The sequence below is a fragment of the Ylistrum balloti genome, unplaced genomic scaffold (genome assembly GCF_031769215.1).
Source record: "Ylistrum balloti isolate Yb309-2 unplaced genomic scaffold, AGI_CSIRO_Ybal_v1 Utg369830, whole genome shotgun sequence".
Taxonomy (NCBI): Eukaryota; Metazoa; Mollusca; class Bivalvia; order Pectinida; family Pectinidae; genus Ylistrum; species Ylistrum balloti.
Window position 1 is genome coordinate 1,310,048 of NW_026781993.1, and position 26,510 is coordinate 1,336,557.

The 26,510-nt window shown below is 35.0% G+C and overlaps 1 protein-coding gene across 1 annotated transcript in view; it reads left to right on the plus strand.

Moving 5' to 3' along the window:
- Positions 1-4,577: 4,577 nt before the first annotated feature.
- Positions 4,578-26,510, plus strand: part of LOC132545173 (LIM and calponin homology domains-containing protein 1-like) — a 79,335-nt gene continuing 57,402 nt past the window's right edge. Inside the window, exons 1-4 of the mRNA XM_060208849.1 lie at positions 4,578-4,691; positions 8,741-8,814; positions 9,652-9,721; positions 21,524-21,633. Of these exons, the coding sequence (XP_060064832.1) occupies positions 4,578-4,691; positions 8,741-8,814; positions 9,652-9,721; positions 21,524-21,633 (368 nt within the window). The remainder of the gene's footprint in view (positions 4,692-8,740; positions 8,815-9,651; positions 9,722-21,523; positions 21,634-26,510) is intronic.

Here is a 26,510-nt window from a genome sequence, read left to right on the forward strand (position 1 = left end):
TTCTCATAGCTGAATCCCCAAGCGGGTTGCAATCAATGCTAGATACACTGCTTGGTTATAATGATAAATGGAAACTTAAACTTAATGTACTTAAAACAAAACAAGTATTTTTTCGAAATGGTGGGCGCATTAAAGATGATGAAAAATAGTTTAACAACGATGTTGAAATTGAAGTTGTGAACAAATTTAACTTTCTGGGTATGCTTTTCAATTTTGATGGTAAATTTAACAATACGCAGCAACATGCCGCGGAAAAGGGGAGAACGTCGTATTTTAGACTGATAAACAAAATGAAAAATCATAACTTTAATGTTGAAACGTTATGCTCAGTTTTTGATACTTATGTTAGTAGTGTATTAACATATGCAAGGGAAGTTTGGAGATTCCATAAAGTTACTAATGTTGAAAAAGTACATTCCCATTTTTGTAAAAAGATTTTAGGCGCTGCGAAATGTACATATCATGATTTAGTTTATTCTGAATTAGGTAGATTACCAATGTATATTGTCAGAAAATTGAAAATAATGAAATACTGGACTAAAATCAAAGATACAGATAATTGTGTGTTGAAAGCATGCTATGAGCAAAGATTATTAGATAACGATGGATGGATTGTAAATATCAATTTAGAACTAGATAAATTAGGATAAGGGTACTTATGGAACAGCAGTCTTGACAGAAAACCAGTATACAAGTTAATAGAGAGTAAGTTTCAAGAAATTCATATTCAAGAATTGTTGAGCGATATTCGAAATTCTCCGAAAGGTTATTTATATCAACATTTGATAGACAATATTGGGCTGCAGTATTATTTATGGAAACCTATTGATTATCGATACAAGATATGTATATCAAAAATAAGATTGTCATCACATCAGCTCAATATTGAAAGGTGTAGATATAGGGATGAAGCCAGAGAAAATAGGGGCTGCACATTATGTAATAATAGGGATATTGAAGACGAATTTCATTTTATCTTAAAATGTCCCTTTCATGTTGATCTCCAATCTAAATATTTGAAATCACATTATTTTCGCAGACCTAGTGTGTTCAAATTAATTCAGCTTTTAAGTATAAACAATGTAACGGAGTTAAATAACCTGGTTTAAACGGCGATCTGAAGTATTATAGGCATATTGTAAACAAAACATTATTAATTAGATTTGATTTGTAGAACGTTAACTTTTTCATACACAACATTTTTTCTTTCATTGATTGACTTAGTTGATAATTCTGAAAGATAAGGGTATGCGCGGATTCGCACGTAAGCGAGTGAGTACTGGAGTGTTTTCACTAAAGCATGTGTGCTTACTATGTATGTGAACGTTTATGTGAGGGTGTGTGTGTATGAATGTGCATTCTGGATATCTATTAATGTGAAGTTGTACATGGTTATTATACATTATTAAGCATACTCGTCAAGGGAGGCCACTCTCCATATATGTCAATTATAACAAGTTTATGTATGTATGTATAATATTCATGTAAACCTATGGGCTGTAAGGCCCCCGGAATAAACTTGAACTGAACATGATACACGTAAAATGATGTCATGTTTGTTTACCTGTACAGCGATGGGACTTCGAAAATTTCCATGAGCTGAATTTATGTGCCTTTTCATCAAATAAATTACACAACTAATTTTTAATTCAAGTTTGTCAAAGTTGTATCAATGTGTTGGAAATTTATTACACCTGACAGTCAGAGACATACATTTGGAGATTTATACATAATATTGCTATTATTTCACATTGAAGTTGTCAAAAGAATCGTTTTGTTAAAAATTTTCAACTAAAATATGACGCAACAAATTTCCATCTAAAAATTAAGAATATATATACGCATTTTTAACGAAGAAATGTTAAATTTACTTATCAGAGGCAAACATTTTGGAATCTTTATCTACAAAACGATATATCATTCTTTTTATGAAATGCCAGTATATAATCAATCTATAGAAAAAAAATCGTTCACCTCGAGCGAGAAATCTGCGCATGCGCGACGCGGTATGTCCTCAATAGCCGCATATGAGAACTAGAAAAAAAAATCTTCTCAACAAGCACCCTAGGTAGGATCAGAGACGTATATATCGTATGTTATATACGTCTCTGGTAGGATCATATGTATGGATGGAAGAGTGTAAAGACACTTTACCACATTGTATTGAAGCCCCCATTCTCCCCGGGCAAGGGACACATTTTACTATAGTTGATATGGAAAATGTCATGAAATTACTTTTATTTCAAACATGGTTAGAATCCTTAGCATGGGATGGCAGTTAATGTTATTCACATTTTACATGCACATTATGTGTACAATGTAGTTAATTTTCTTTGTTGACAAAATTACTTCTACATGTTACGTAAACAACGCCTGCAATGTAACTCGGGTGACAGTTCAGGTTTTTGTGTCTCATATTTCTCTTTTATTGAGTAAGATCTAATACGAATACTTAAGTACAATATTTCTCGGTAAAGTTTTACGTGTATGTGTTTCCGTGTCTATAGTTTCACACAAACTTTTCGGCACGGCATGGTAAGAAAATGGTTACAAATACGAAAACGTTGAGAAATAATGGTGTGAATACGTGATTTCTTCTTCTTGGCGACACAAGCAGACGAAAGTAAGCCTGCTTCTTCGTTTTCTTTTAATTTCCTAACTACATACATATAATTCCCAAACGTCCGTCTCGCTATACTGGTTGAGGAATTTTCTCAGTCTATACTGCGAAGCACTTTAAAGAATAGGCTTTGGACGTGGTCACGCATATTATGTAGGTAGGGACTTCTGTCTCTGGTCGTGGCCTTACATCTTTTATATGCGTGTGGATTCAATATACATGTTTTCTTGCTTTTGTCTATTCCGAGTTTAAAGTTTTCATAAAGGAATGATATGGCTTTGACCACAGGGGCATGTAACAATGTTTCAGCTGGGGGAGGAGGGATTTTATATCATCCTCGGAAAAGTCGCCGGGATTCGATCAGTTTTTTCCCACTTTTTGATACCAAAATTATCGTAAGTAAATTACCTTCAAGGAAAACACGAGTCAAATTACAACAGAATAAATATTATACACCTTTCGCTCACTGTAACTGCGAGACAATGCTGACGAATTCCTCGGTGTGCAGCTATGTCTGTGTGCTGAAATCTGGGTCAATTAAGGTCTATATAACTATGGTTAGACTGGACGCAAAGTAATTACTTATCTGAGCATTATCCAACGTGTTCAGTCACTACACAACAAAAATATCATCAGACAACTTACGTTGTTGATTCCAGATGAATCCGTGTCAATAATGTTGTATTTCTGCCTCGATTAGTTCAGGACAGTCTTAATATGATAGGCATGGAATGTGGATTTCTAAAAAATTCCGAGTTTCGATCAATATTGATGAACATTCTCCCTTTTATAAGTGTTTTATACGTCATTTTTATATGATTTGTTTTCTCCGCTTTGCTAGACTACTACACGTATCCCGCGTTAGTTTCAAAACAAACATTGACAGATAAATTGACAAGTTTTAAGAGATGCAGGATGATAATTTGCGAAAAGTTTTCTGGTGGTCATTGTGATCTCATTTAGACGTAATATATTTCCCTGTGTGAAATGGTGTTGGAAGTATTTTGAACAATGTTATATTTTTTTCTGATTTTCATTAAATTTAAAAACTTGACATTACTTCAATTAGCCTAGATGAAGTAGAAGATGTTAACTCTTCCGAACATCTGGTCTTATCCTCCGGTATTTTTCATTTGTTGATATTTTGTCCGCATTTCATCGATTTTTGGATTTTATGGAGATGTCGGTAGTCTAGTGGTGATGGGCAAGGCCTTGAGGGCAACATTACAGCACACATTATGTCAGTACGATCTCTCGCCAACGTCCACTAATGTGATAATTGTTCCAATAACGGTCGGGGCCGCTATTTTATCTCTCCAATCGCTGTTTGGAGTAAATCGTTGTGCATATTTGCTGTTCTGCGAACATTTCAGATTTTTTCACCAACTTTTTTAGTAAATATATATTTCTGTTTCCTTATTATTTACTTGACAAAGATCACTAAACACATATTTAAAACAAATATTTCAACAATTTTATCCAGTGCAAGATTGGGTGGATGAATTTTGTAAAAATACAACAATTTGATAATTTTCAAACAACATATCAAATTCACCCTTTTCCTAAACAATCATCAAGTACAATGTATTTTGTTTTTCCAAGAGTTTGAAAGTAGGAACTTGACACTAACATAACTTTCACCTGACAGTCGTTCGGGTGGGTATTTGATTTGGTGTGATATGAGAGTCGGACAGGTGTAGTGTGTAGTTGGATAATAACGGTTGGACCAGCGCTAGATTAGGTGATGATGGATGGTGTTACACTGAAATATGTACTCAGTACATAGGTAGCATGTCCTCAGTCCTTTTACTGGGTTCCGGAGTGAAAACTTCGCCACAGGCTAGTGAACAACTCGCCGACTGGGCTCACCGACCGTAACACATAATATATTCGTTATTAACCTACACAGGGACGCAGTTACCTGTGGACCTCGGACAGGGGTTCGTTCGCTCACAAAATGGCGAGTGAAGAACAAAACGACGATGATGCATGGGACTTACGTATGCGACAGGAAGAAGAGGAGGACTTTTTCACGGAGTTAGCTTTACATGAAACAGAACGCTGGATTAGCGTAAGTTTGGAATGGTTTCTGATGTACTGTATATCCCTGGTACTTACAAGTAGTTATTCAGACACACCCTCTTTACTAGGTAGTTAGTTGACTTTTAAGCCTGACCCCATTGTTTGTTGACATAGTTTATCTATATTTAGACAAGATCAAATCAAAATCTGGCATGGCTTTATCTGTTCGATCGTTAGGGCGCACATCTCGGGCATATTTGTAAACAGATGTCGATTTGTTGACATGTTAAACAAGGCATGTATACACGTGCACGTTTTGGCATAATATTTACTGTATATTTAAATACGTCGTTCCTCTTACGTAATAGAAAGTGGAAAGCAGGCGTTTGGATTGTTGATACCTGCCAGGGCCAAACCAATACGTGTTTATATATTATTTACCAAACATTGATCAATTTATTATGTAGTTATAAGGTACAGCTGGTATTATAATTGTATATGCCCTTGTACGATGTAAATGTATTTCAGCTATCTACTAGACATCTTTTCACATGAAGTTTTTAAAGGAACATATAAAATCATGTTTTCCTTAATGACAAAAGATTCAAAATATGTCACAGGAACTTTTTACTACAATGGGTAATGAACAGGTTTCCTGACAAAAGTGGGTTACACAGTAGCGACAAGTGGAAATCTAATTTGGCTTTTTACATGACAGGAGTATAGATACTGGCATTTTTCTTCATATATTTGACAATCTCCAAATATAAAGGTCTTAATTAAACTATTGAAGAATGCTTGAACTGGAATATTATGTTATTTTACAATAAGGGATATTCATTATATCCTTTTAGGGATTTCATTGATAGATACTGCAAAGGGCAAAGCATTGTCAGGGTCATATTTATCATAATAAGCAAATATTTTTGTAATTTTTTTCATAATTTTGAAAGTTATATTTGAAAGTTTTCAGTAACAGATTTTGACTATGAACTTATTAAGAAAATATCCTTCTATTGCCCTGACCAAGTAAAGTGATGATATTGTGTTTGTCTGGTCCATTACTCGTTCAGTTTTTGGGCTGGAGTGTATACAACTATTATAAAGCCGTAGGTCTCTTTTTCAGAGATAACATACCACAGATAATGTGTAGATGTATTCAAGTATAAGTACATTTTCTTCCGTGTAATTCTTCGTCATTTTTGAGCTAGGACTGGTTTCAAAAGAAACCTACCCATTTATTATCGAGAGACAAAATCTATTATCTAGAGAACTGGAAACATTTTTTTCTGTCGATTTAGACCTAAAAATGACTCAGTATAGATTTATTGTCTGGGAAAGTTTTAAAACATATTGAAGCAGAACTTTTTTACATTTATTTAAGTTTAGGTATATACACTAGTAACTTACATGTATATATAAGTATACAGCATTATATAAGTATATTTACCTAGCACTAAACAGGTGTACAAAGCATTACTTAGTATAGAATTTTATATGTGCCCCTGCAGTTATTTATCTATTTCAGTAAATGGAAATTACAAGATAAGAACAATTTGCCGTAAATTGACATATCAATGTATATGCTTACTATTTGTCCCAATCAGTCATACCTACTGCATGAATCAAAGTGAGGTACTGCAGGGAAATACGCCAGTGTGTGGAGGTGAATATTGACCTTGACCCTCTGTCGGGATAGTTATGTAGAAGATGGTTTTAATGGCAGAATAGTACAATGTAGATTTTCTCACTGATTGCAGTGGTTACTTATTTAAAATATATTATTATAGATCGATTTTTGTATCTGTATCCAAAAGTCAAATTTTGGGATGTAGATTCTCGCTAGTCTGTTAAGCTTCGTACATTTTGTACTATCATCCAGGTCTCCAATGTGAATAATGCATGCATGCAAATCTAATAATAAAAAAGTTGTTAAAAGCATCGTGTTGCATTGATAGTATTATAGAAAAATAATAGATAAAACCATCAACATATGAAATACTGTTTCCTTTAAAAAAATATATAACAAAAATCAAAGGTATAAAAATTAAATTTAAAAGTATATAATATAGGTCTGCATTTCATGCTGTTGTAGCTGGGTGGTCACCATGTCCTTTCCCTTCAAGGCCAAGTTCAAAATATTCTCTTACTGGTATATGTTTCCAAAGTTTTGTCAAAGAATTAATAATTTCATATTTATTTCTAATAGGTTTACAAGGTAATAACAAAAGTCACACTAAATTCTACCTCCAGGTCAAAGGTCAAATATGCCAAAAAGGACAAATAAATAGTATCATATTGCCTAAAACATATTTTAGTTCCATAAGGATAACATTGTACATCAGTGTTCAGTGTATCAGGAATAAAATAGCAAGGCACAGTACCTTGTCCCCATTTTCAAAACTGAAAATCGCACTTCACCATTTACCTTGCCACCCTGCCCATTTTATTAGCTTCCAATACCACCCAGCTGTCCCTTTTTGACACATAGATAGCTGTTCAGAATGTAGGGCTGATGGACTTATGGTGTCCTTGCCATATTCCTGCTCAAATTATTGTGTTTCTGTAAGCTTTCTGACTTCTCGCACACACTGATCAAACAGCATTGGCTACTTTAAATCTTTCACTAGTTAGAAAGATTTTCGACAGTACAACCTGTACTTTTATAGTCAAAGTCAATACCTTTAGATAAGTGTGGATGAATATTTTCATGTACATAAAGTTTGAAGAAAGATCCCCTTAGTCACAACCTAATTTCCTACTACATTTGCAATATGAGTAACAGTCTGAACAAGAATTGTACTTGGTCCTCCAAAAGTTTACCCTATAGTAATTGAATGGTGGAGTCAACACTTGTCACTTGACATTGTGAAATTGGTAATTAGATATTTGTCTAAATCTGTACTATTTATTCGTGGTTTAAAACTATCGGACACCTGTAGAAGTGGGAATACACATATTAGATTGTAAGGTAGAAACAACGATTACAACTGTAGACTACCAAACCTGTAATAAAATATTTTTATAGGTGAAAGTCTAACACCCTTTTGTGTTAGAACTATTGAACAGAATTTCCCAAGTCCTTGAGATTTCTTTCCCGATTTCAGGTTAGGATATATAGCTAGAAGCTCTTTTAACAATAAACTTTAAAAATAAATCGTTCTGAGTATTTGGGTGATGGCTTTAAAAAGACCCAAGTCTTTGTTTGGTCAGTGACAGCGGTGGTCAAGTATATGTACATATATATACACCAGGGTCACACTTGGGTGAAATGTTTGAAGATTTCTTTTACTCTTCCAATGATAATTTAAGCCAGATTAAACTTACCAACAATGTCTGCTGTCTTATGAAGTTAACTTTGAGGTGGGAAAGAATATAGAGTTTTGCTAGCCAAGTAGATCTTGTGTAAAAGTATGTACTCCTGAATTTTTTCTTAACTCACTTGACCCGAAGGTCCATGTGAACTTATGCTGTGATGTAGCATGTGTCGTCAGTCACTGGTATGTTCCCAGGATGAAGCCCAACAAAGTTTGCAAAAAATAAAATAAAAAATGACTTTGACTTATATTCAAGGTCACAGGGGTAAAATTTGTCATTTAAATGACTTCTTTTCATTTGGCTGGTAAATGTATACCAGGTGAGTGCTACATGCCTATTGGACCTCTTGTTGAGATATATGACCATATACTGACCATTAAGCAGGTGACCATCAGATTATATAGCATACACCTTAATTAGGTGTCTTTTGGCCGGACTTCTGTTAATCCAAGTCATGAGTACATATAGTGGACAAGCTTTTGATCCAAGATTAAAATGGATGACATGTCCCTACAAAAACACAAGCTGTGCTGTACAAGGACAAATGAAATTTCTCTTGGTAGTTTCGTTTTTGATTAACAGAAACCATAGGACCTGTATTAGTTAGTTTTATATAAAAAAAATAAAATAGAAGCCCAAAAACATGTCAATACCATGAATAAAAACAAGCCTTACTGTGATCATTTTTACTGATCATTTTGACAAGTTAAGATATGTATATATATATATCACTATTTGTAGACAGTTTGCACTCCTCTATGACGTATCCTTTATTTACAGGCTGTAACAAGGAAGAAGTTCCAGTATCCAGATGACTTTAGGAAATCCCTGGAAAATGGTGTACTGTTATGCGAGTAAGTCCTAGTGTTACTTTGGGAAAGGAATTGTATTTTTTATTACAAATCTTCAAACTTGTTATCCTAACTCAGATATGATGTTTGAGTAATATTGTTTAACTATTGAATAAATTTTGTTTAAATAAATGAGGACCTCTTGTGTACAATAAATTAGAAAGGAATATATAGGTTTGTAATGTAACATATTTTGCTTATGTATCTACAGAATATAATGTATATATTTTTTACTTTGGAGTTTCTTATCAATATATTTCCTCGTTGAAAACTACTATTTTTCCAAAAAACAGTATTTGTTCATGTATGTGCTGTTAAAATTTCTTGAATTTGTGGTTGGTGGTTGAAAAAAGTTTGAAATCTTTTAAGTTTGCAATATTCTTTGAAATTGATGGATTATATATGAGTAGATATAGTTTTACTTAAGTTCAGGGCAATCATTTTAAAGTTTTCTATTGGTATAGATTAATTATAAATTATATAAATTACAGACTTGTCTACTACATGGGCCCTGATGTTTTATAATTGTCTGTGGTCCACCTGCTGGGCAGCAGATTAAGAAGAATTATTTTATCCACATCTTACTGAAACATCGCCATTTAAATCACAAACATATGATTTAACTTGATATCTGATTTTGATTTGTCTTTGGGGGGCCTAGAGGGGTGGGGGACTCAGGGCCTTGATGATATGTTAACGTCCTAAAACTGTATCCATAAATATTGCATACTGAAACCATGGCTATCATGATCAATTGACAATAAATATACTATATATATGTGCTATATATATATGTACTAGTTTTTGTCAGATTTGTTAAATTGACCTTTTTTCTTTCAGATTACTGAACACAATAAAACCAGGTGTTATCAAACGGATCAACAAGCTTCCAGGACCAATAGCAGGACTGGTAAGTCTTTGATGGTTATAAGTTGTCCTATCACAAAATATTCCAAGGAATAAAAAAATAATTTTTTTTGGGGGGGGGGGGGGGGGAAAGGGGGTGGGGAAGGGGCAGGGTAACTGACAACTTGTATTAAAACAATTAGAGATGTGTGGCTAGTAAGTTTTTTATTAGGTCATCTGAGACAAGTCTCATGGTGACATATTCTAATACCCTTCATCCTCTACCCATACCCCTAGTTGATGCAGTATGTCAGTTACCAGAAGTAGGTCTTTTTGACCTTTGATGTCCTTCCCACACTTGATCTTGTAGGGACTTGCACTACTTTTAGGTTGAGGATGTGTATGTGTGCCAAAAGTAGGTCACTTTGACCTTACCTTTGTCCTTTGATCTAGTTAGATCAGAGAAAATGTTTGGGACTAATCTCCTACACTACTTGTCACTGGAACTTCTTACTTCATACATGAGTTACTTTGGGCACATCTATTGGGTTCACTTGTACTGAAGGAAAAGCATACTTGTTTGTGAAACAAGATGGATGTTGGTGAATTCATTCACATTTATACCATCAACATGTTGTTAGTAAACAGAGCTACTATAGTAATACAGCACCACATACACATGTAACATCTAACTGATTTATTTGTAACAAGTAATGCCCATACTGCTCTATCTACCTTAACCTGTCACACATTCTGTGTCCATAGTATTACATTGTGTACATAGTCATCATCTGTGCATTCTTGGCATGCAATTTAACATTGTGTCGGGGACTGTTATTCACCAGATGTCCTGTTTTTGAATGACATACACTAGTACAAAATGTATTTATTACATCAGAAAGTTTTGTGAAACTCTATATGTCCTCTACTTAATATTGTGTTGGTTTTTTGTGTGTAACAAGGTGTATCCATTACTGCAGTTTGTTCCATTGCCAGTCCCATCTGTGTCAATATGACTAGCATAATTACTACCTTTAAACTTCACTTTTTGAAACTTTATTTTGTTTCCATGAATTTGACTACCTGTTTTTGAGGAGGTGGGGGAGGAGGTGGGAGGTGTTGTGTTATCAGAGAAGGTATTGATGTGTTGTTAAAACCTTATATATTTGTATGGTATTATTTTACTGTCCATGTAATCGGAATCGCCAATAAGCAACAATAAAATATTTTACGAAGGCTATACTGATGTATTACAACAAAAAACACCTGGTCCCTATTCATTTCTAATAATGCGATTGGTGAACAAATGGATGACACACATCTGTCTCAAAGGTAACAAGTTTTTTGGTTCCCACTGTTTGGAAACAGTGACAAGATTACCTGGGTTGTATTTGGATTAATATCCTTATAGGTTTCTTTAAGTGTAGGACTGTCTACAACCTTCATCATTGACTTAAACAAGAACATGATTTCTGAAAGTTAGATTATGAATCATTTGGACTGCTGGATTATACAGTTTTAATTATAGTGTACGTTAATTGATAAAAGATTAGACAATAGAATTGAAGACTGAAGGATGAGAACCAGAGCACTTCATCAAGGAAGATAAACATTGTGTTCCCTGTAAAAGCTAATCATTATAATCAAGCTCTGTTGGGTTCTATTTGAGTTACTGGAAGACTAGATAGAACTGTTACTATACATTTTATGGGTTTGATAAATTAACAATAATGTCAGGGCTACAATATTTTCAAATTTAGATGTTCAGATGTGAAAAAAAACTATTTCTCTGTGTTGTTTTGAATGTGTACTATGTATGTGTTATAAAACATGAAGAAATGAAAGCATATGAATGAACTGAAGTCGGTAATAGATTGACAATGATGCATGTGATTACATTCTGATAGGAGTTATCTCCCTTGTAACAACACAAAATATAATTCAATTCTGATAGGAGTTACTTCCCCTTGTGTTTATACAGTTTTAAGTATTGTTGAGGATAATTTATTAGAGAACAGAAAAAAAAATTACAAATTTTTTATGAAGGCTAAATTGATGTATTACAACAGAAATCACTTGGTCTCTATTTATTTCAAATCTAGCAGTCGGTGCAAAACTGTATTGGTGTTATATACTATAGTATCACATCCATTGACAATGGGTTGGTGTTATAAATGTATAGATAAGAAGGGAGATAACTGATGAACACTTACACATTGATTTGAATTTCTTTTAGAAATTGTACCCATGTTTAATATATACAAAAAATATAAATGTCCAGAGTTGGGTGTGTGTACATTACATAGCTATAGGATATTCAAGTTTCATTTTCTATTGAAAAAATTGAAGATTCTGTGGGGCAACCATCATTGTTTGTCAGGATTATCTGGTGCTCAGAACTGACACAAAAAGGATTTGACGATTTATTTATGAACAAAAATAACAAATAAGATAATTACTGTATATATATATTGATGGAAACTATCAGAGTGAGTATCATGCAAAACATGGACAAAGTGTTTGAAAACATGATTGCAGCTATGATGCTGTATGTGTCTGTAGTTAATGTGTTTCAACCTTATAAAATTCCTGTTCATATTTATTTCATGTACACCTCAATTTTATTAAAACTTTCAAAATCATTTTAATTTCACATGACCAGATTTTAACATTATTTATGTATTTGATATATGGTGTAGCTTTCATGTGATGTCATTGAATTTGATATCTGTCCACTTATGTAATCATTACAATGTACAATTTAAAAGGATCCGTCTAGTCATGAGTATATTTTTCATTGACACTTTCTAAAGCAGAAGTATTTACTGATATATATTTTTAGAACACTTATTCAAAGTTGAAGATGATAAATAAGGTGAAGATTAAGATAATGTTTTGCCTACCTAGAACATTTATGATATTTCTTACCCAAAAGAATCATAGTAATGTTACTTGATACCATAGTCGATGGCTTTTCTCAAACACATTTTTTAGCTAGACATACATTTACTGTAAGGTCAAAGTCAGGTGAGGTCAAAGTTCAAATCCATTGAAACAAATCATAGAACAGTTGTATTCAGGACGTAATATATCCTTCCTGTCTTTGTTCTTCAAAGTTAGACAACAGTTTGGGGTCAGTGGTGTAGACACTCGTCTTAATTTCCTTACAGTCTACGTTTGTTTTTAGTACACCAGAGACATTTAATAGTAACTGGTAGAAACAGACCAGGTGCTGTTTTAAGAAAAATAATTACAGTCAGCAAGGAACTGTTAAGGGAATCAATACTTCTGACAAGGCACATTTTTGTGGTGATCATTCATTTCTGTTCTAAATGAGACCAATTATCTCATTTATTCCTTGTTCATGAAATATTCTCTTTGATCAAACTTAAAAAGTCAGTGTTATGAAAAATAATTAAAGCCTCCCATCAGAGTGTTTCAATAAAGACTGAAGTGAAAGAAAACCTGTTTTATACTTATTTATAGCTAAACACTTTTGTTTGTGTTTATGTGTCCTGGTACCTTGTTAGTGAGGACATTTAGGTTTGTGTGTATGTGTAGTGGGACCTTGTTAGTGAGGACACTTTGGTTTGTGTGTATGTGTAGTGGGACCTTGTTAGTGAGGACACTGGTTTGTGTGTATGTGTAGTGGGACCTTGTTAGTGAGGACACTGGTTTGTGTGTATGTGTAGTGGGACCTTGTTAGTGAGGACACTGGTTTGTGTGTATGTGTAGTGGGACCTTGTTAGTGAGGACACTTTGGTTTGTGTGTATGTGTAGTGGGACCTTGTTAGTGAGGACACTGGTTTGTGTGTATGTGTAGTGGGACCTTGTTAGTGAGGACACTGGTTTGTGTGTATGTGTAGTGGGACCTTGTTAGTGAGGACATTTAGGCTTGTGTGTATGTGTAGTGGGACCTTGTTAGTGAAGACACTGTTTTGTGTGTATGTGTAGTGGGACCTTGTTAGTGAGGACACTGGTTTGTGTGTATGTGTATAGGGACTTTGTTAGTGAGGACACTGGTTTGTGTGAATGTGTAGTTGGACCTTGTTAGTATGGACACTTTAGTTTGTGTGTATGTGTAGTGGGACCTTGTTAGTGAGGACACTGGTTTGTGTGTATGTGTAGTGGGACCTTGTTAGTGAGGACATTTAGGTTTGTGTGTATGTGTAGTGGGACCTTGTTAGTGAGGACACTTTGGTTTGTATGTATGTGTAGTGGGACCTTGTTAGTGAGGACACTTTGGTTTGTGTGTATGTGTATTGGGACCTTGGTAGTGAGGACACTGGTTTGTGTGTATGTGTATAGGGACTTTGTTAGTGAGGACACTGGTTTGTGTGTATGTGTATAGGGACCTTGTTAGTGAGGACACTGGTTTGTATGTATATGTAGTGGGACCTTGTTAGTGAGGACACTGGTTTGTGTGTATGTGTAGTGGGATCTTGTTAGTGAGGACGCTGGTTTGTGTGTATGTGTAGTGGGACCTTGTTAGTGAGGACACTGGTTTGTGTGTATGTGTATAGGGACTTTGTTAGTGAGGACACTGGTTTGTGTGTATGTGTATAGGGACTTTGTTAGTGTTGACATTTTGGTTTGTATGTATATGTAGTGGGACCTTGTTATTAGCTGCACTTGACAGAATATTTGTCAGGATGGTCTGATCCAGAATTGATGTGTTACAGTGTAAGATGAAGATTAGCTTGTGCTTGAAATCACAATAAAAATTGAAATTAATTCTTGTAGCAGAAAGTGTCAGTGACTTTAATCGGGGGTCAGGGTAAATAGGCACAACTTACATCAACCCACTTTCTCACTTACAAGGTTTTAATTTACAAAATACACAGTGAAAGCTCTCCCTACTTTACAGGGCAATGTACAGCATTCCTCTTTTCGATTTTTGTTATGGTAAATGTTCATGAATTTTGAATAGAATATTATTCTAGATTCATGAATAAAAATTCATATTTGAACAGTTATAACTCTATTCATGTTTTGTAAATCTAATCACAGAAGGGTAGGTGGAGGAGGGGATGTTATGATTGATTAATAGCTTGTATTTAGGTTTCATCTTGTAGCCAGTAAGGATTTTGTTTTTAGAACTTACTCATTGCTCAGCTCATAAGGAGATATATGTTCTACCCGTATTATATGTATTTCCAAATTTTTGATTATCAAAATTGATTTAGGAATATATATATATGTAACATACAGCAGTACTTGAACTTGATCTTGAAATAATCATGTTTTTCAAAAAGTTCAATATGATGAAATATTAATTACCATTTTGATAATGTATATCAGTAGTGTTTAATTTGTTTCAGTAAATTAAAGCATCTTGATATTAAATTTTTGATTTCATTTTTTTAATAAACCCAATGAGTGATTTAATGGTTTCAATTGCCTGATTCAATCTGAGGAATTTCTGTATAGTTGAGAACTGTAGAGATTATAAAAGCTTGAGAGGCCTGACTTAAGTACTAATGAATTAGAAAAGAGATTGCATAGTTTGATGTTTGTTTTTTAGGGTATTTACCACCCGAGTGTATTTACCAAGGTGGTTGTTTGTTCAGGTGATGGCGGTATTTAAAGGGAATTTACCTGCCCCGGCTAGTGACAAGACATTAGATCATACACATACCTGACTAATCAATAACGAGAATAAGTCTGAATACACAGTGTGTTATAATAGTATTGCTACCCTGTTACTGTCGGTGGACAGGAACCAGCTAGACCACGCTGTGCTTTAAACTTTCTTTATTTTGTCTGGGGTGTCTGATGAATGCTATCTCTCAAATCTGTCCATGTGAAATATATATATATATGTAAGGATATTTGTTCCAGGTAAGTGATTTATTTATCGCTATATATCCGTAGACTGGCTCCACATGAAATGAGACTTTCGTTATTTATAGAATATAATTTCTTGAATTACCTGTTTAAGGACCTGTAATATCAGTGGAGGTATTACACTGGTGTTACAGTATAGAAATAGTTCACTATTAAAATGGTGTATTATGAGCAATATTGTTAGTAAATGGTATTATCATAATTATCAAACATTTCTTGGGATTTTTGTCAGTTCATCTGACCCAAAGGTCCCAGATGACCTCTTGCCATTGCGCTTTGTCTGTCGTTGTGCAATGTCCGCCATTCGCTTTTCTTTAAACCCTAGCGTACTCTTCTTTCATACCTGGATGGATTTAACTAAATTTGGTCTGATGCATCATTGGATGAGGATAATCATTTCTGAAATTCAGAATTTTGATTCAACCCCTAGGGGTTGAGGGATGTGGGGGTCAAAAGGGGGAGGTTCCGAAATTAGATTAAAAACTCTACCCCTCCTTTCTGCTTAGGTAGATTTCAACAAGCTTTTGCCTGATTTATCAGTTAGGGTAGGCAATTATTTTATTAGAAATTTGATTCGACCACTAGGGACTTGGGGGCGGGGCTCCAAAAGGGAAAATAAGACCATATTTTGCTTCAAAACACTACTACTTTTTAATGCTTTAATGTATTTCAACAAAAATTTGGTCTGAATCATCATTGATAGTCGGGAATCATTTCTTAAATTCAGAAATTTTTATTCGACCACTAGTGACTTTAGGGCAGGTTCTAAAAAGGAAAATAAGACAATGACAGGTAGAAGCTGTTAAAAACTATAAAAATATATCTACGATGTTTTCCAGATTATAAGTTGTGGCTTTTTCTCTTGGCAATCAGGGTGTGCAGCTTATATGTGACGAAAAAAAAATGGCAGGAATAAGAAAAAAAATGAAATTGATCATATTCTGGTGCAGTATATCTATATTTTTTGCTTAGAATTAACTCACAAATTTACATTTATTAGCCCACCATCTATCTAATAGATGGTGGGTTATTCAAATCGCCCTGCGTCGGTGGTCCGTCGTCCGTCCGTCCATCCGTCCGTAAACAATTCTTGTTACCGCTATTTCTGGAAAAGTACTGGATGGATCTTTCTCAAATTTCATATGCAGTTTTCCCTTGGTCCCTAGTTGTGCATTGTACCTTTTTTGGACTGATTCGAATTCAAGATGGCCGACAGGTGGCCATCTTGGGTTTTGGAAGTAAAAGTTTGTTACCGCTATTTCTGAGCAAGCACTGGATGGATCTTCCTCAAATTTCATTTGCAGTTTCCCCTTGGTCCCTAGTTGTGCATTGTACCTTTTTGGCTGACAGGCAGCCATCTTTGATTTTGGAAGTAAAAGTTTGTTACTGCTATTTCTTGGAAAGTACTGGATGGATCTTTCTCAAATTTCATATGCAGTTTCCCCTTAGTTCCTAGTTGTACATTGTACCTTTTTTGGACTGATTCGAATTCAAGATGGCCAACAGGTGGCCATCTTGGATTTTGGATGTAAAAGTTTGTTACTGCTATTTCTTGAAAAGTACTGGATGGATCTTTCTCAAATTTCATATGCAGGTTCCCCTTGGTCCCTAGTTGTGCATTGTACCTTTTTTGGACTGATTCGAATTCAAGATGGCAGACAGGTGGCCATCTTGGATTTTGGATGTAAAAGTTTGTTACCGCTATTTCTTGGAAAGTACTGGATGGATCTTTCTCAAATTTCATATGCAGTTTCCCCTTGGTCCCTAGTTGTGCATTGTACCTTTTTTGGACTGATTCGAATTCAAGATGGCAGACAGGCGGCCATCTTGGATTTTGAATGTAAAAGTTTGTTATCGCTATTTCTTGGAAAGTACTGGATGGATCTTTCTCAAATTTCATATGCAGGTTCCCTTTGGTTCCAAGTTGTGCATTATACCTTTTTGGACTGATCAGAAATCAAGATGGCTGACAGGCAGCCATCTTGGATTTTGAGAGTAAAATCTTGTTACTGCTATATTTGTGGAAGTACTGGATGGATCCTTCTGATATTTCATAGATATTGGTTTCCCTTGGTCCCTAGTTGTGCATTGTACCTTTTTTGGACTGATTTGAAATCAAGGTGGCCCACAGGCAGCCATCTTGGATGTCGACAGTAATACAGCACAAGCATATTGTCCATTATCCACCTGTAACTGACTGCTATCTAATAATACTTTCAAATGATATTTGCTAATAGGTGCTTAATAAAAATATCTTGTGCCATCATTGAGTATATTCAATGAAGACCAGTTCATGAACATTTGCAACACCTGTAACAAACAAAAAAAATAAACAAATCTTCAAGAACTGAAAAAAGATCCTCAAATGGTGGGCGCCAAGATCCCTCTGGGATCTCTTGTTTATTATCTTTATGTTTTAGAATGATCACAGACATACTGCCTACCTATTTATTTGAAAAGCTTAGATTGTTACATTTGTCATATCCATATTAAGGAAGGAAAAAAATAGCAATCAATATAAGTATGAAAAACAGAAGGTAACATACAATTTGAAAAAATGTAAATAAGCCCACCATCCAGAGATTACTGTAGCTCTACACCAACTTTTCCATACAGTAACTATGTTTGCTTAATTTAAAGCTGATTGACACCTGATTTGACCGTACCTGTACACACAGGTATATAGATAATATTGAGAGCTAATCATGATTGACACCTGATCCATTGCATACCTGTATACACAGGTATATAAATGATATTGGAATGTCACAAGTGTATCGCTGAGAGCAGAGAATTGAAGCTTATATGAATATGGCTCCTGCAGGTGGCAGTTCATCATATGGACTGAAATTCATTACATGTACCTGACAGTTTAAAGATGTGTTACACCTAGTCGAACCATACTGTTAAGATAATATTGAAACTAGATCTATTAATAACTTGCAAATGTGAGCTGTTTTGACACTATTCTATCAGAATGTTAAAAAAAAAAAAATGGAGGTATGTGCTGGTATGTAAACTCCTACCAGGTGTTCCCTTTTGGGTTTTCGGTGTTGCTGGTGTGAAGACTCCAGGCGTTCCCTGTTTGAGTTTTGATGTCGCTGTTTCAATGTTGCTGGTATGAAGACTCCAGGTGTTCCCTGTTTGGGTTTTGATGTTGCTGTTTGTGGTATGAAGACTCCAGGTGTTCCCTGTTTGGGTTTTGGTGTTGCTGGTGTGTTGGATGTTGCTAGTGTGAAGACTCCATGTGTTCCCATTTTGATTTTTTGTATGTTGTTGGTGTGGTGGATGTTGTTATTGTGAAGACACCAGGTGTTCCCTGTTTGGGTTTTGGTGTTGCTGGTGTGTTGGATGTTGTTGTTGTGAAGACTCCAGGTGTTCCCTGTTTGGGTTTTGGTGTTGCTGGTGTGTTGGATGTTGCTGGTGTGAAGACTCCAGGTGTTCCCATTTTGATTTTTTGTATGTTGTTGGTGTGGTGGATGTTGTTATTTTGAAGACTCCAGGTGTTCCCTATTTGGGTTTTCGGTGTTGCTGGTGTGAAGACTCCAGGTGTTCCCTGTTTGAGTTTTGATGTTGCTGGTATGAAGCCTCCAGGTGTTTCCTGTTTGGGTTTTCGGTGTTACTGGTATGAAGACTCCAGGTGTTCCCTGTTTGGGTTTTCAATGTTGCTGGTATGAAGACTCCAGGTGTTCCCTGTTTGGGTTTTGATGTTGCTAGTTGTGGTATGAAGACTCCAGGTGTTCCCTGTTTGGGTTTTGGTGTTGCTGGTGTGTTGGATGTTGCTGGTGTGAAGACTCCAGGTGTTCCCTGTTTTGTTTTTTTGTATGTTGTTGGTGTGGTGGATATTGTTATTTTGAAGACTCCTGATGTTCCCTGTTTGGGTTTTCGATGTTGCTGGTGTGAAGACTCCAGGTGTTCCCTGTTTGAGTTTTCGATGTTGCTGGTGTGAAGACTCCAGGTGTTCCCTGTTTGGGTTTTCGATGTTGCTGGTGTGAAGACTCCAGGTGTTCCCTGTTTGGGTTTTCGATGTTGCTGGTGTGAAGACTCCAGGTGTTCCCTGTTTGTGTTTTCGATGTTGCTGGTGTGAAGACTCCAGGTGTTCCCATTTTGATTTTTTGTATGTTGTTGGTGTGGTGGATGTTGTTATTTTGAAGACTCCAGATGTTCCCTGTTTGGGTTTTCGATGTTGCTGGTGTGAAGACTCCAGATGTTCCCATTTTGATTTTTTGTATGTTGTTGGTGTGGTGGATGTTGTTATTTTGAAGACTCCAAGTGTTCCCTGTTTAGGTTTTGGTGTTGCTGGTGTGTTGGATGTTGTTATTGTGAAGACTCCAGGTGTTCCCATTTTGATTTTTTGTATGTTGTTGGTGTGGTGGATGTTGTTATTGTGAAGACTCCAGGTGTTCCCCTTTCATCCCTTTTGGGTTTCCAGTGTTGAGGTTGTTTTAGATTGACATGAAATGAGGTTTATCTGTTTTGAGTTGTTGTTATTCTCTGCCGCTTACTTGATCTCGATAAAAATGAGGATGTTTGTTTTAGAGGAAATACGTCCATCGTCATAACATTATATACAGTTTGTCAGGGAAATAGGAGATTGGTTTGTTATACTGTGTAATTACAAGACATTGAATCTGTGTTTGATATGATCTAGTCATCACAAAGGGGAATTATATTTAAAGTGTGTTCAACTCTGCCTGCTTTATAAGCTCTCCAGTAATAAATAATTGATAAATATCTTATTAAAGTAATTATCAAATAAAACTTATATATAAATGATAAGTGACTTTATGCTTGAATTTTTATTTATTTGATATACAATATTCCCCAATTCTACTGCCACCCTCTGTACTGTGCCATTTATGGCGCTATAAACAGGGGTGACAATTCAACAGGGTTTCAGTATAACAGTAGATGTCACATCTCATGTGCATTGTAATGTTGATATTAACAAGGGCATTATGGCGGGGTGGGGTGGGGGGGGGGGGGGGGGGGGTGGGGGGCAGGGGGGGGGGGGGGTATAGGTGGCGATTGCATCACAGAATAGCATACAGGAGGCCCCATTGCATAGATTTAAGTGTCTTGCCAATGTTCTTCCAACTGAGCCAATGTGTTGCCCCCTTTTGCATTTCAGATACATAGCCATTTTTCTACAGAAAACATATGATTACAGAAAAAAAGAAAAACCATAAGTAGCTTTCAGTTTGTTACATGCAGTATTCAGAAATAAAACGTGATCAACAGTCTTAAATATTAAAACACAACAGATTAAGAGACTTGACTGAAACATCTCAGATCCCCACCAAAGTTTTCTGATTAATCTTAGGGCTGGTATTATCTAAGTTGTTCCTTGGAATTATGTATTAAATATTGATGTTTATGTTGAACCTACCAGGTATGTACATGTTTAAATTATAGACTGTTGCCAGTTCTGTCAGACTGATTTGTCTTATACTATGTACCTGCATTTTTCTTTAGAACTGGCAAACCAGGAGAGGTAGTTCTCTTGTCTCTGCAGATGTGATCTTTAGGAAAATGTGTGTTTGCATGATACTAGCAAGACAGTTGTCACTAAACGTAGTCGACAGCTGTTCAACTTGTAGCAGCCGTTTGTGGCAAACTCATTTGATAATGTTAAGTTTTATGTCACAACTTTAGTAGCTAAACATAAACTTTTGTCCCAATAACATGAGTGTTGCTAGATTATAGATGTATGAAATGTTAAATTATTTCCCATTATTACTTATGATATTAGCCATAAAAAGTATTGTAACATTATAGATATATGAAATTATTGAATATCTTAATCGATGTTGTATTGTGATTAGGATGTGTACAATCCCAACATTATTGTTATACATACTGTAGAATTTTATATATATTACCCAAATGTGATACGTGTATAGATAACACAGATATGCATCATTGTGACCAAGACTACATTATACCAGTTAAGTATTCCGCGACCGGTTTTAAAAAAGCCAACATACGACATAAATTTTCTCTTTTTTTTTTTCACCAGGACAACATTAATGTTTACCTGCAGACGTGCAGGAACAGCTTTCAATTGACTGAGGCTCACCTGTTCGACTGCACAGACCTAGAAGATCTATCCCAGCGGGCTATATCAGAGTGAGTTCTCTAATATCTCGTGTTGAAACAACTGTCATTTGAGACATTCTTGTTGATTTTGCTGCCACTTGAGTCATTCTCGTCGATTTTAGCAAACCATTTTTATATATTCTGATTAATTTTGGAATATTTTACTTTATATATAAATGCATGCTAATGTAGATACAGGAACAGGTCCAGCTTTTCTTGTGTTGGTGATATGATCAAGCTTGTGTTGGTGTGAGCAACTTAGTAAGAGAAAATGTTCTAGTGTCAAGGTCAAGGTCACTCCTTGTGTAACACAATTTAAAGAAAGTGTTTATCTTCTCCTTTTTTTTCATTTACAGAAAATCTTTTCATAGATTTTGTCTCGGATCAAGGTCACTTTTACTGTTTATAGAAATATCTGTGTAAGTCTTTAGCAACTGTCTTCTCTGTCAGAGATTGTGGTTGATAGATACTGGTTTTACTATTAATATCAACAGTGTTGTAGCCAACAAACATATGCTGGGACTTGAAAAGTTAGTTTAGTTTTACCAATATTCTTTAGCCCTATGATGATACTGTTCATAGTAGAAGTAGAATGTTGGAAGAAAGATGAGAAATTGATTATCTTATGTTGATTACATTGTATTCCCCCGTTTAAATCCATGAAATCTTTCTTCTCCTAAAACAAACGATAAATGTATGAATAATTAAACATCTCCCAAGGATCAGTTTATCAGCGCCATACTCTGGGAATCGCTAATTGTATGTCTACGGCGGCCAGTGTTGGGACGTTATCAGATGTTGATTCAGGGATTGTCACCTTGGGAAAAAAAGGTTTGACTTTGATGCACAGACCAGTGTAAAAGGTCAAAGTTCAGTATATTGTAATCAACCAATAACATGTACAATTGTACACATGTAAATACAATATGTCAGAAGGTGCATTGCTATACAAAGTTTATGTTACCTTGACAACCAATTATTTTGGAAAAGAGAAGGATATAATTGATGCACAGTGTATCAATGACTGACAATTGTACTTTCAGACATGTGAGAGAAGGATGAAACTACAAATTTAAAATTTGTTTAAATTTCTAACGTTGACTTTTCCTGTTTATCACAGTCCAGGTGTTTGAATCATTTGAATATATAAATCAAGAAACTAACTATCAGTATTTTTCTGCAGGCTTAGTCTGCAATGTAAACCCCACTGGTTTCATTCTACATGAGTAGTTTGGAGTTCTTAACCAATATTTTTAATCGTCATCGTGCGCAGTCCGCCGTGAGTCGTGTGTAAAGTTTTTCTTTAAAGTCTGATTCCTCTTTCCTACCTGGATGGATTTGAACCAAATTTGTCAGATGCATCATTGAGATTAGAGAATCATTTTTGGTCTTCAGAAAATTTATTTGACCCCTAGGGACTTGGGGGCAGGGCCAAAAATAGGAATGTTAGTCAATATTTTGCTTCAAAATGCTACTCTTTCTTAATGCTTGGATGAACTTCAACTAGATTTAGTCCAGAATATCATGGACATTGGGAAATCATTTCTTCAATTCAGAAAGTTGATTCAACTCTTAATTAATAGGAATGACAATTATCTGCTTGAAAGGTCACAGGGGTCAAATATGTTAAAATCTTTAAATGGCTTTTTCTCAATAACCAAAAGGCCCAGAGTGCTGATATTGGACCAACATTCAAGGTCACAGGGGTCAAATATGTTAAAATCTTTAAATGGCTTTTTCTCAATAACCAAAAGGCCCAGAGTGCTGATATTGGACCAACTTTCAAGGTAACAGGAGTCAAATTTGTTGAAATGCTTAAGCAACTTCTTCTCAATAACCGAAAGGCCAAGGGTCTTGTTATTCGGCCTGTAGCTTGCTTTTTCAACAAGCAATACATTCTGAGTAATGGTAATTGTGTAATGCATGTATAAAGAATATGATGTCAAGTTTGCAGAAAATGTCTTGACGAACCAACAATGTCTTCTGTGTAAGCTGTAGAGAAGTTGAGCAATTTATTTAAGGCCTATTTGGCCTCTTTCATATATAGGTCTTTATAGTCAGACAACCGCAAAGGCCCATGGACCTCTTGTTTTCATCTTTCTGAAAGTTAACATGCAAAAATACTGCTGATGAACTTTCCTTGTTATCATATAGATATTGAGGGCGAGAGCAGTTTCACACACAATCTTAGAAAATGACTATATTTAGTACAAGTGAATGGATTTGAAGAAATTTCAGGAATGTTCATTTTGGCTTTTTTAAGTCTCCTGACACTAGTGGACAAAAGACCTGGAGAGTTTGTATCAGAGAGTGATTGTGTTACAGCCATTGAACATTGTAAAAGTCTCCCAGAAAAAAATTCAATAGTTTTAAAGGAGTAATGTTTAGCCTTGAGTGTTAAAGTCAGGTTTAGGTTTACTGAGTTGGTTTTGATAAATTTGATTCGGACACACTTACATATGATACATATTTTGAAATGCAAAGTAAAAACATGTTTGAATGGCATAGAATATCAAGTGTGTAGTGCAGGGCTATTGGCTTTGATCTGTTCTGCACTCACCATCAAAATAACACTTAAATGTAACAAATTCAGTGATTTTGAAGGTACCAATATCAAGTCCTAAATGACTAAAGCTCATCATGCTGTTCTGATCTTCCTGAAGAATGTTATGAAAACCTTCTAAATCTTTGACTTTAAAAAAATGCAATTTGGACTTTCCTGGCAAAAATATCCAACAAAAACAGGAAACATAAAAGGTTTTGAGGTCAATCATAATCTTTTTCTGAAAGATTTCAAAGAGGCATTGAGCTAAGCAACAAGGTATATAACTCTGCCTTGTTACTGTTGGCAGTTTTATAAAACACAAATCTCTACTTTATGTTATCAATGGGAAATTTTTTTAAAGCAGATACTGAATTGATTACAGAAGTGTCTTAAAGTCTTTTGATCATGTTACATCGCAGATACTAGTGGTTTTACATTAATTATACCTGCTTATCTGGTGTTGACATCGCCATGGTGACTACAGAATGGAGGGACAAAGATACAGAAAAGCATTACTGCTATTTCGAGATCTGATTTCAAGACATTGGCATTTTTTTTTTAAATCAAAAGACTCTCTCCTGTTCATTGATAAAGTGAAAAAAGATCAGACAACCTTGTGAATGATTTATTACCTTAACATAATCACCAGACATGTTTTATAGTATCAGACTGACAATTTGATATTCTGAATCAGTTGTAATTGGATCTACTATTTCGGGTAGTTCTCTGAAGAAAAATGGTGATTTGGTGATCATTTCACAGGAACTTTTCCTACAGTGTCATGTGATTAACCTAGATCTTAAAAACAGTTACAAGGTAACGATGGTGGTGGTTCTATATTCAAATCAAAACCAAATGATTTGGTAATCATCATGATGGTTGTATTAGAATTAGAATGATGACTGGGTAACCATGGTGATAGTTATCACCATCATGAAGGTTATATTGCTGATTTAGAACGATGACTGGGTAACCATGGTGATGGTTCTATTGCCAGACTAAAACAGTGACTATGTAACCATGATAATGGTTATTTTTCCAGATAAATCAATTATTAGGTAGCCATGTTGATAGTTTCGTTGCTGAATGAAAACAAGACAAGATAGTCATGGTGATAGTTCCAAGTCTGAAAAGAATTATTGAAATTGATTAGAATCATGCTATGATATATATTGGTGATTGTTTAGTGTAGCTGTGGTGATATTCTATGCCTGATTGAAATATAATCAGGTAACCATGGTGATAGTTTAGTGTTATCATAGCGAGATATATTCACAAGGTTAAAAGGCTATTCCTCCAAAGTTACTGAGGCAGTTTTCATGCATGTTTTACCTGAAAAGATTTAATTTCATGCAGACAAGGACAGGATATTAAGTATTTTGTCGTCATTAGTATGCAGAAAATAAAATCCCATTAAGAATATGTGGTATTATCCAACCATAAGTTTTAGTCTTGACTGAATTTAGTTATTGATGCATGCAGGCAGGATAAAAAGATACATTTATCTTCTTTGTTGATGTATATGCTAATAATCAACTTCCAATTATATTTCAAGTCTGCACCGATCTCGTCACAGTCAAGGTACATAGTTTACCGCAAATAAATTTCCACCAGGACACAGGCAGTTAACATATTTCATTTGCCCACACTAAGATTTGAAGTCAGAAAAACAAGTGTCTTTTTATTGAACTTGCGACAGTGAACTTTTCAAAAGATTTAAGATGATCGCACATTCCTGTAAAGTTGACTTACGTCACCATGCACATTCTCCTGACTTTTATTTGTGTACATGTACGGGGTGTGCTGAAAAGACTCATCGCATAGGCATGTCTTCAAAGTGCTTTTACTGTTCATTTTACATATCAACCAGGAAATGGTTTTTAAAAGATCACGCTTAATGAATGAATTATTAACCTTAGTCAAGATTGCCTTGACAGATAACAAGCTTTGTTAAAAGTACCATCTGTCAACAGGAGGTCTGATTTATGATATAATACAGGGAGAAGATAGAAGTAACCATTGTCAATCAACACAAAAGTGAAAATACTTAAATGCAAAAAAAAAAAAACAGGAGAAAAATAATAATACTTAGTAAACTTATATATTTTCAGACTAGATTGAATTTAATTATTATGAAACTTATCATTCAGGCAATGTTATTGGTAATCAGGTATTTTACAAGTTCAATACGAGAAGATTATTTAGGTCAACAAAGAAACCCAAGATGGTTTCCTTGAATTTTATTTCTCTGAGCCAGTTTTAACTCTTCATATTTGAGCTTAGGTCGACTTTTTTTAAATTTTAAAATCTAAACTTATTTTTGAATGACGTGATTTGACTAAATTGATGTCGTGATCGCTTG